Raw genomic sequence first — 12,015 nt, 5'->3', positions numbered from 1 at the left:
CCTGATCGATTAGCCTTTACTTTTTTATCCATTTTCCTTGTGTAGTAGAAATCCGTTCAATTTATGCTAGGCGTTGTCCAGACAAAGAGAAACTTACCCTTTCTATATGTATTAATATCCATCCTGTGATTTCCTTTTATCTGACTTAATGTAAATGCAGGTGTTCTTATTATGTCTGTAAAAGTGTTATCCTGCTTTGAAATCTGCTAAACGGTAAGCCACAAAAATAGCTTGTGGCAGTAAATTGCGTAGATTGGTTAAGCCCTGTGTAAAACAAGCATTTGTTTTCGAGGGTGTCATCTGGACACCGCTGTCACAGAAATACATTTCATGTTGTAGTCTCTCTGTGATATTTTATTCATGCTGTACAGGAGAGACTAAAGGACCAAGCCCTGTGTTCGCACACAGGAGACAGCTCGTGTGACAGGTGCCCGCTGCAACCCTTTGGGCTCTGTCTGAGAGAAAAAGCTGAAATATCTTACAGTCTTCTGCCTGATGTCTTTGATGAATTATCAACACTCAGTGAGCTACACTGTCAAACTGCTCATAGCATGAATGTTCACCTTTTGTATATCATAAAAGAACAATATTTATCAACATGTCATCTCAATGCTGTATTTCACAAAATGATGTGTGCTGTATGACATAGATCTCTATGGTGGGTCAGGCTTTTGCTATGGTGTCAGTTTGAGCATAAGTGATTGACCTTATATACATTAATATATTTACATTTCTTTGCCTAACACGGGTTAATCATTTTTCCTAGATGTAATCTATCTACAAGGTTAATTCTTTGTCACATCCTGCTTCAAATAATTATAGTGCCTCCTTGTCTTTGACACTTGAATGGAAATCCTGTGAAAAGTGTAATTGCTAAGAGAAGGGAAATAATGATTTCCAGACCTTTGAATTTTGTTCCCATCATGACAAAATTGACCATCATTTCCAAAGAACACTCGTACTCGTACTCTCGTACTCTCATACAAATTTTTATTCTCAAGGTTTCCCAGGTAGTTTCCTTCAACATATTGTCATGATACTCCATCTTGTGAAGAATTCAGTAGTGTAGCTGTGGTCTCTTTACCCAGATGTTTATGCAAGGTCTTAGAAATGGTCCTCGGTTGTTGCTTGTTGTCCATGGGATTGACTCAGATCAAATTCAGGGTATTTTACTCCCACAGAAAGCCAGGGTAAAAGGTTCAAAATGCTCAGTTGCTGCCAGTGCTCAGGATGAGGCTTCATAGAGTATTTAGAAGTTCCTATCATTTATCTTTCTCTTCATTTGTGGCAGTCACATGAAAGGCATGAACGAAGTGTTGCCTTACCTCAGCTCTTGGTGCCAAGGGTGTGCTCTGAAGACTTGAGGGAGACAATAACCCAGACAATAACCCGGGGTTTCTGTAGCCCTGCACAGTAGAGGCCTCTCCTCTGTAGGAATGCTAAGCACCAACAGACTTCTCACAGTGCAGGTGGTGTGTGGTGTCTTTTGTACTAGCAAGAATAAATGGCTGCATGTGAAAATATTTCTAGTTGGAATTCTGGTTTATATTACAAGCACAAGCAGTATGATGATGTACATTCTGGCTTTCTGTTTCCCTACACTTGTACTTTGTATATGCTCTTCCATTCTTACTTGTTGTTGTCTGACTTTGTTTGGCTTAAATAGGAAATATTAAGTAAGTTTAAATACATGGTTTGTTAGGCTACTGACAGATTGATTGGTTAACACCACAGCCACCACAGGAGAGTCATGAAAGGCCCATCTTTGCAAGCCCAGAGGAGCACAGTGACAATGGCAGATAGGAAAGCAAAGTAAGGACTAAGAGGAAAAGAGACCCCCTCTGGTCCCCTCCCAGGGCTGGCCCAGCAGAGGCTCAGTCCGGGTGCCCAGCTATGAAATCTATCAATCCATCTATGTGGGATGGGGAACAGCTTTCCAGGTTACTAAGGGGACATGCTAGCTGGAGGTGTGGGACACATAATGTGGTGCAGGGCAAGAACTTTTGGGGATTGCACAGAATTCATCATGGGTATTCAGAGGAGAAACCAAAAGCAGGACAAAGTAGAGATTTAAGAGATTGGGTCACTAATAAGTATGGAAAAAGTGAGTATAAGGGTTCACCTGGTGAAGGGTTGTCTGGTTGTGCTGTGCCCTGCTCCTGATCAAAACAGTCTGTCTTCTCTCTTCAATAACCCCACCCTCAACTGCTTTCCAGTAAAGGGCTCTGTTTTCTCTGTGTGTATGGGGGTAGAGGATGGTGGCTGTGGTGCAGCAGCTGGGGCGAGTGTGGGTGTGATTGCTGGCAAAGATAATGCAGATGACTGGGTTGGGGCAGGGGTAGGTTTGGAGGTCTCTGAGGGCCACCTCTGTGTAAGGAGTGGCTGCTGGTCTCTAGGGACAAGAGCACAGGAAAGAGACTATTTGGACCAAGGAAATCCCCAACAGCTCTGTGTGTGTGTATATATATATCACCACTTAAGGACCTCTGTTTTTAGCTAGAGCAGACAGCAGGATGAGGCTGGAGGTGCTGTCAGTGTTGGTGTGAGTGGTCTGTGTGTCTTTATATGATCTGTATGGCCAATATCTGTATATATGTGTGTTTTGTGCTGTATGCATGTGCTCCGTGTGTGTCAGCTGGGAATACACGTTCAGCCTCATTACAGGTTGGACCTGGGGATGTGGAGTGGCAGCAGTCTTGCCTCTCTCAGGCTGCTGAAATAGGTATTTTCCACTAACACAGATCCTTAGACAAAAGCACTGGAAAGCACATATCGTGCCATTGCTATTTTAGTCCTTTTTTTTTTTTTTTTTTTTTTTTTTTTTTTACATTTTCTGACTGTCTCTTTGTATTCTGTATCAAATTGAGTAACCACAGGCCAGGTCAGCACAAATGCAGATTAGGATGATTGGAAATGAAACTGAGCAGCATCATATGATTGTAGTCAATCTCTTCTGCTGTCTCGTCCCTGGGTAAAATTGCTTTGTGCAGGAACACAACAGCAGTGTCTTTCTTCCTTCTTGTCACTGTCAAGACTGCTGGTCATGTTGCAAATGTGCATCACTCAGGTGGATGATGATCTTCTGGCTGAAGCATGGAGAGAAGCATAAAATTGAGAAGCTAGTCTGACAGTGATGGTTGCTTAGAGGAAACACCATAATCTATCCATAAACACAAAAACTTTTTTTTTCCTACCTAAAATATTCTTTCAGTGTTCACACATGCATCATGCCTTTGCCTGAACTGCTCAAAAAATATTTTTCTGCTCCACACTGTCCACATAATCGGCTTCTGTGAAAAAAAATGTGTCAGTGATTGACATTCCCACAGTTCTGGTTCCCCTTTACCAAAATAATGAATATGGAATAAAGTGCTGAGATTGTCCATGTGGCTAACAGGCCATGAGCTGATTGTTTTACAAAGCATTATTTGGTGGTCATCCCCAGGAGTTTTGATAAAACTGGTCTAGGATGTTTTATGAACATCTATCCTGCCAGGTCAGACCAAGGATTCACATAGCCCTGAATGAAACAGGTTTCTTGGGAATTTTGTCCAGTGGTAGATGATCTGTAACATGCAAGACGTACTTCTTGATGTCTCTGCTGCAAAGTGCCCAAGGCAAATACCTCATGTTGTATTCTTACATTCTTATTCTTACTCCTCATAATCCTCTCCCAGCTTCCACTGATTCGTAATTCAGGGACTTTTTTTGTATTAGATAAATAACTTTATCTTGAATTGCATTTCATACTCCAAAACTTTCCCAGTTGGAGACCAGGCTTATTGTAGAAATCCTATTCTTGTTGTTGGGACATATATCAGCTTCTCATGAAATCTATTAACTCAGTTTAACAACTAATTATTTTATAATTGCTATCAGAAAGAGATTCCTCAGTCTGCACTTTTTCAGAAGCTCCAAACATCAAATCACCCTTGAATTTGAGCTTGTTTTCTGGGTCATTGATTCCATTTCTGAGCATTTTGCTTCCTTTAGTGCTTGAAAAATGGAGTCATCATTGATTATTTTCACATTGTTAAAATGTGCTCTTGTGGTCTGGAATCAAAGCCTTCACAAATTAAATTCTCACTAACGTTTGTTCCTACTACTATCACTATAAGCTCATATATTAAAGCTGTTTGCCCTTCCTCACACCACCTTCAGAACTGCCAAGACATTCAGAAAAATGAGTTGGAATTTGGACAGAGTAAAATATGAAGAAAGGCTTGTATAATAGCTATTTTTCTGTGTCAAATAACTGATAACCACAATATAAAAAATTTACATGTATCTTAGAAGGTTTTACATTGTCATAATAATAGTCAGTTCCACAAAATAGAAAAGAATATAATGATAATAAAAAAGCCTTTAAAAAGACTTTTTTATTCTGGTGTATCAGACTGTTTTATTCTGCTGTATCAGACCTGTCAAACATCGATTTTATAAATGTCGTAGTATAACTCTTCTGTTTTTAACTCTGTCCATCAATCAATACAACTTTTGTAAAGCACTATTATTACAAATAACACCTAACAAAGAGACTTGACAATATACATATTTCTGTATTTTAAGTTGAGCTAATCAGTGCATTTGACCTAACTTTGCCTGTACTCATTTCCATTGTTTCTTTCTTGCAAACCAATCAGTTTTTTGTCTGAAGAAAATGCAAAATATCATCACTGGCAGAAAAATTGAAAGAAGCCTAACAGTGTCATTAAAGCTTGATATGATGATGGATAATATAAAATAGTAAAATAATGTAAACTCTCATAAGCAATTCTTCTACTTATTTTTCTGGTTCTCTTTCCTGTTTTTTAAAACTTTTTTAATTTTAGGTTGCTTTTTGATCCACGTACATTTTCCTTATTTCACAGACCTTGCATGTCCTGAACTCGAATCCATCCTCCCTCTTTAAATATCTCTCTGGGCAATCAAAAACATGTAAAATGGGGCACATATACAGGCAAAGTGAATACTAATGACAAAGATGGTTTTAATTGCAACATTTTTTAAAATTCTGAATTCATATATTTGAAAATTCAGTAACTATTCAACAAACTAAACCATAAAAATTTCAAGTGGTTCACAGAAAATGTCCTCTCATTGCCTCTTTTTCTTCTTTTCCTGGTTGCATTTTGTACCATCAAACAATCTTACTGTGACATTCTACAGAAACATTAAATCCACCACACTGAACTACCAGAAGCTAATAAAATTATTAATAGCAGTGGTGCTTTATTACAAAACCAAGAAATTATATACTCCTTTTACAACTGGAAAGTTTAGACTTTGGAAAGTTCAGGTGATGTCACACTGGTTATTTGATTGCAGAAACTGGAATTATGTGAGGTGAATTCTTCTAGAATTTTCATTAGACAAAAGGAGTGATTACTAATTCTGCCTTCCTGTAATAATGGTCTGTCCTCCTGATTTTAGAGCTTCTTACCAGATTTCATGAATCCATGTGCAGATCAAAAGTGTCACATCAAAATTTAAAAAAATAAACTAACCTATGAATCATTCACAAAAAGTTGGAAAGGGAAGTGGCTGTTTTATGCCAAAAATTTAACAGTAGGTATTCCCCTGGCTTCTTTGAAATACTAATTCTGAGGAAAAGCAAACAATATAGTTGCCATTATCAATTTAGTTTATATTTTTATTTCACTTAGAATTTACAGAAATCCTTTAATTTTCTTTAACCTAGCAATATTTTCTAATTTTAGCAACTTCAAAATATTTTATTATATTATTTTACTCTATGTCCTAATATCTTTGTATAAGTTTAATTCACACCATTCCTTTAAGCAATTGAATACAAAATTTGCTTATAGCCTAGAAAGGATAGATAAGAAATAACAGGGCTATCATATATCTGTCTTCTAACACACACTTAGGAATACTGTTTGCTGCTAAATATTGTGTCCCCCAAGTGTTATTATTAAAACAGCTTGTTTGAGAAGATAGCATTTGATAGCAATCAACTGATTTGCCACAAAAAATATAGTCTCTAGGAATTAATGTTCCAGTATTTAGCCATTGAATGTCTGAAACAAAGGCACATGAGCACAAAAGCACTCTGATTGCACAATTTTATAAGCATACTTTTCAGGAAGGCTTTTTCAGGAAGGCATTTTCATGGACTATTATCTTTCAATTGCAAGTATTTGCAGTCAAAACAATTACGTTTTGTTCTAAATGTCAGCCAATAAGATTGCCAACAAAACAGAAGCAAAGCTGGTTGCTCTTAGAAACAACATAACTCACCACTGTTAGTCATTTTTTCTCTTGCAATCTCTTCAAACTAGAGTATCTCAGTAGCTTCAGTGTTCTCATTTCATAATTAGAATAGAGTTTAGGGTCTACAGCTCTCATGATCATAGTAAAGAGTTCATAAACTAATTGGAGGGATTAATACTTCCATAATATTCAAATGTTGCTCATTACTTTTAACAAAAGCAGAAGTCTAATCCGATAACATATCAGAAGTTCTTTTTTAGGGCTCAAAGCGTGCATGGAATTTGTTGTGAGTAGAAGAGGAAGGGATACTAAGTTGTGGTAATTCCAGTTAAGTGGAAATACAGTAAGAAAATTAAGATAAGTCAGAAACTTTCAACTCTGCCATAAAATGGGAACAAACCTTTTACAGAGGTGATTATTCTTTTCTGTGAATAAGCTTATCCTTTCCTAAGAAAGGTCACAGCAAGCAACTGTAGAGTAGGATTGAGAAGTAAATGCAATGTGTGTGGGTTCTCTCTCCATACCATGTTTTAGGGAGAATTTAGGTCACAGCCGATGATTTTGTCACTTGACAGATCCAGTACTTATCACTTCTACAAATAAGGGAAGATCCAAGTGACACAGAATTCTGCCACACTGGCAGCACATAGTGTTTTTCTGTGATGAGGTATGGACTAGGTAATGGCTTCTTTCAATTCCTGAAGGGAATTTAGCTCACAGATTAGCTTTTTTGCCTGTGTACTTATACCAAAGACTGCACAGTTAATGGCGGGGGTGTGGAGAAGAAAAAAAGTATCTTGTAATTTATGTAAAGGCAAAATATCAGTTCCTGCTAAAGATATATAGACAAGTGTATGTATACTTATATATATGTATATATTTGGACATGTACCTTGATAATTACTGTCTGAGTGTGAGGTTACTTGTCTTGCATTGTAATTGTTACTCCAAAGGGTGATACCAATTGTTTAATGAACTCAGTGAAAACATGGCTAGTTTCAAGAAATGGATGAAGTGTGACAATTGATTTTCTGACACATTTGTTTCACAGTTACATGACAGGTTTTTAGCAGGATCAGGAACTTGTTAGACAAGAGGCAAAGCTCATGATAGTCACTGTGAATGAATTTGTTCTCCTGAATCAGCTCCCCAAACTGACATTTGCTCAGTGTATTCTTGAATGCCAAGGAAAAACAGTAATCATTTTCTCAAAGCTGTGATCTGGTAGGTAGACTGCTTATTGCAAATGTTTTTAATAAGCTCATGAAGAAAAATATTTTATTCATAGAACACCCCCACTTCCACCCCCAAAGTTAGCTGTGGTTGCTTTTGCAGCAGATAACGAAACTGCTAACAGTTGGTAGCAATAATTTGATAAGTTGTTTGATTAAACTAGTATAGCAAATAATCCAAACAGAAGTCACAAATGTCATACATATTTAAGGATAGTTTGTTGATTTGTGTGAAATGCTCCAATAGCCATATCTGCAGCTGAAGAGCACTGCCATGCTTCTCAGGTAGGGGAGGCATCTACTGTGGAGCAAGAAAAGAACCTCGTCCAAGAGAAAAAACCTGTGAGGGTTTGGGGAGGTGCATTTTGTAGGAGGAGAAAGAGGCTGTTTTCCTGGTGCAATTTGGGAAATAGCTTGAGCACTCAGTAGTGAGCGAATGATCTGGGGAACCAAGGCAGTGCGAAAGAGAGAAAAATAGATAAAACAGAAAAATAGCATAAACGAGTTTAGGTACAGGAAGAAGCACAATGAAGAAGTTATGCTCTTGATAATGAAAGAAGGTAATTAGAATTTGTTTTTCTTTGGTTGTGAAAGACTGAGAAAGAAAGGGGATAAAATTGAAAATATGAAGAAAACTATATTAAAAAGGTAAACTGGATACTCTTTGGGGAGAGCTCTTTACAGTAACCACAAAACACACAATTGAATGCAATACTTCACAGACAACATAATCTCTTGATTCAGAATCATCAAAAACTTAAAAGAGACTTTGAATATTTTTTTCTGCATTTGCCTTCTTTTTAATTTAATTTCATGCTTGGTAAGTGAGAATGCTTATCTGTAGAAAGCAAAATAACCTGATAACCTGTGATGCCACAAGTGAAAGCATTGATCAGACTTTAAGAGGAACCCAAGAAAAGTGGCCCAGAATTGTACTTTTAACTTTACAAACAAAACAAAAAACACCCATTCACGGTTTTCAGGTGACAGACTGGATACGCAAAAATGGGCATCCTGTATGAAAATATCTTGAAGTTATGGTTGATTTGTAGTTGACCATAGCTGTGAAGAGAACAAAAAGCAAATTGTAGAGTTTTCTATAAAATATATGCAGCATAAATAGATGTCAGAAAAATTATCCCTATTCTCAGAGGTTACTTTGTGTGTCTACAGCTTGGCAAGAAAAACAATAATTTCCATAGACAGTTATTTCATCTGCAGTTTTTGTGGGAAAACTGTATTGCTCTGAAAGAATTACTATGTGTTTTGTTGTAGTCTGTGTGAGTCATGTGTAAGTCATTAAAGTCAGAGGCTGTCCTCTTTAAACCCCACCATAATTATGTAGGCCAAGGTTAAAGAGAAAATGTCTGGTTTGTGATTCCCCTCCGTCTTCTAGCTGTATACAAATTCTTCTAATGAGGAAAAAAAAGAGATTTTGAGAAATGACAATTCTTTGCAATTTCCAAAATTCAGTTCAACATCCATTACACAGCATCTGTTTGCAGACTCACTTGGCTAAAATATCATGTTTGCACCTGGTAGCTCTCACAAAAATTGAAAGAAAAGAAAGACCTGTGGCTACGAAAGACTACATGCATAACTGTCAGCACAAGAAATGTTACTTCCCTGTTTCTGCAGAAGGTCTTACATGTTCAGAAATTCCTTTTACAAAGAAAATCATCTTTATAGTAATTACTATTTTTGACTGAAGAGAAAACTAAACCAAACCAGAAAAAAAGTTGAGTGATATGTCCATGAAAGAGCACAGAAGTGTGTCTCTTGCTTGAGGAAACCTGTTTTTCATGTGCCATCAACATGGGCTCTTTCACTTGACTTGCTCTGTATTTTTCACAGAGCTCTAACAACTACTTTAATGTCAATGTTTGTTTAAGGCCAGTAGAGAAAAAGCTGTCTTTTCCCATAGATTTTTAGATCCCTAAATGACCTCCAGATAGTTTTTAGAAGTTTTTTTTCCCCACAGTGTCTTCAGAATCACTAACCCTGTGCCTTTTAGTATCGCCTTGTTCTTATTACTGAAGTCTTCCAATTAGCTGGCGACTGGAAATATGTTGTCCTGTGCATTAGTTTAATTACTGTTGTGGGAACTCATTCTCAGCAGGAACTCCGTGAGTCAAAACCTACATTTTGTAAGAACCCAGTTCCCTTTTTAAGCTCTTACCATGTAGGTAACCCATCCCTCGGCCCTGTTCTGCTGCCCCTTATTAGATGTTCAGAAAGGTTGTGGTTTTGTTTTGTTCTGTTGTTTTTTTTTTACATCAAACCACTCCCAGTTTTGTATTCTATTTGCAAATTATATTTTGGTAGGTGATAAAAAAAGATCTCTTTGTGAAGCTGCTTTTGGCTACGGCGGGAAGTCATTAAAGGGAGGTTTCGGTGAGTGCTGGCCTCCCATAAATAACAACTATTTCCATGAGCATCAAAACTAATGAAGCCTATGGATTTTTCTTGTGGTTAGATTCCCAGCTGCTTAATAACTTGCTGCCTCTCACTGAAGCTTTTCCTTTTGCTGGAGCATTCATAATATCCCTCTTGTGGTTTCTCTGGTGTCTAACACAGGCTGAGTTTGTACTGCAGTCTTTCCTCACTGAAGAGACTGATACTGTCTCTCTTCTTTGGACAGGTATCCAGTTTCACAAAGTTTGTATAATAATTTGGTGTCTTTGAGGCAACTGCTTCTCTGTCAGACTTAGCTCAGACTGGTCCATAGTTTCAAAAGTCACTGGATTAGGAGTCAGCAGAGACAGTGATACATGTACCATATTTACTTAGGAATCCAGGATCAGTGTTCTGTCTTCGTTATTGCTTTTTTTGTGAGTTTTTTGCCTCCAGGAACTGAGGCCACAGGCTCCATGTTGATTCATTCATGCATGTCTATCAGTTTTTGCTGGTGACAAGTTATCAGCCTCTGGCTTTGACTATACAATTTTAAGACAAGTGTGTTTGCAACCTTCTTGAACTGTCCATAGCCGTTTCTCAGAGGACAGACTCTATAATTCAGTGACGTAAATTCCCTTAAACTTCCTGTCCCAGGCATCTTGAAGTACAGGTTGCCTGGCAGAGCACTTCCCTCAGATTGCTTGTGCAGGCAAACTGGGTTAGGCCTGAGTTCTACAGCTTTCCAGTGACTACTTGCACCCCTTCTCTGTTGGACAGAATTATCAGTGAAGACCTCAGGGAATTTCTATATATGTTGTGACATTTACTAATTATAGCATGCTAATTCCATTATTATGGATTGATATTTGCTCAGCTTTGGCCCAGTAATCTTGTTGCTACCCCAATTTTTATGTGAGATTTTTCAGATGGTCTCAGATCAAAGCCAACCTCTATGCAAACATTCCTAGTCTACAAAAAAAAACCAAACCATGACACTTTCTGGTGAAATACCTCATGCCAAACAAAACAGATGTGGCAGTGTGTGGGGAACATCCTATAAAACAGATCTTTAAGTGTACACTAATGTACACTCTGTTTTGCCAACAGAACCTGACAGAACCCTGCAGATACAAAAATGAGAGAAAAATATCTGACATAATTTCATCTAGAATTTCTTCTTGTGTAAAGAGCAGGAACAGTAGAAAGTTTTTCCTTTTATATATTTGCTTATGTTTGCTATGAGATGCATTACTTCTGTGGAGTGTTTAATTTCTTCTTTAAATGTGAAAAGCTATTCCCTCTATTCTCCTTATCACTTCCTGAGGAAAAATAATTTCAGACATAATTTTAGCATATGCTTTATCATGGGCTTTTGCTGGGGTCACAAACTGTTGTTCAGCCATAACCCTTTCTGCTCTGCTCTGCTCTGCAGAGATCTTCCTTTTGCCTTGGAAGACATCCTTAATCTCTTCCTCGGTTGTTCTATTCCCCTGACCTTCAGTTGAGATCGTCCTATTGATTTGAGCAAGAAATAGAAAAGAGAAAGCTCTGGCATGACCTAGCTGTGGCCTTCCAGCACCTAAAGGTAGCCTAGGAGAAAGATGGAGAGAGATTATTTACAAAAGCAGGTAGGGCAAGGGGGAGTGGCTTTAAAATGAAAGAAGGGAGGTGTTAGAATGGATACTAAAACCCCAAATCACTAACTGTAAGGGCGGTGAGGCACTGGCACAGGTGGCACAGAGAAGCTGTAGGTGCCCCATCTCTGGAACTGTTCAAGGCCAGGTTAGATGGAGCTCTGAGTAATCTGGTGAAGTTAAAGGGGTGTTGGAACTTGATGATCTTTAGGGTCCTTTCCAACCCAAATAATTCTATGAATATAACATAATTTTAAATTCAGTAATAGGTACTTTGAATATAACACTATTGCAGATTAACATGCTGCACAGAGACAGAGGTAGAGGCTTAAAGTAGTTTTTTGAACTGCTGGTAGTCGTTTCTTCATTGCTCCAGTACTTTTTGGGGCACCATACTGCTTTGTGAATATTTGTCCAATTAAAACTGACAGAGAAGTATCCCATTTGCTGTCATGTTTCTATCTTCTACTGCAAGTGCTGGCTTTTGCTATGATGGTGGGGTTTTTTTCAGAGCTGAA

At 37.8% G+C, this 12,015-nt stretch overlaps 1 protein-coding gene across 7 annotated transcripts in view; it reads right to left on the bottom strand.

The window, feature by feature from the left end:
* Positions 1-12,015, bottom strand: part of LOC310910381 (uncharacterized protein) — a 60,981-nt gene continuing 48,966 nt past the window's right edge. For 4 of the 7 annotated variants that reach the window (XR_014590304.1, XM_083862988.1, XM_083862985.1 and 1 more), the window contains one exon: positions 1-3,086. Coding sequence is in view for 3 of the 7 variants with exons in the window: in XM_083862987.1 (XP_083719113.1) it covers positions 3,029-3,086 (58 nt within the window). In the remaining 4 variants the exon portion in view is untranslated. Of the gene's footprint in view, positions 3,087-3,197; positions 8,529-12,015 lie in introns of those variants that run through there. The other 3 variants (XR_014590310.1, XR_014590289.1, XR_014590290.1) reach the window with 3 other exon arrangements.

The sequence above is a fragment of the Zosterops lateralis genome, assembly GCF_965231275.1.
Source record: "Zosterops lateralis genome assembly, chromosome: 1".
In the NCBI taxonomy this organism is placed as follows: domain Eukaryota; kingdom Metazoa; phylum Chordata; class Aves; order Passeriformes; family Zosteropidae; genus Zosterops; species Zosterops lateralis.
Note: the sequence above shows the minus strand (reverse complement) of the source record. Positions and strands in the feature narration are given on the sequence as shown.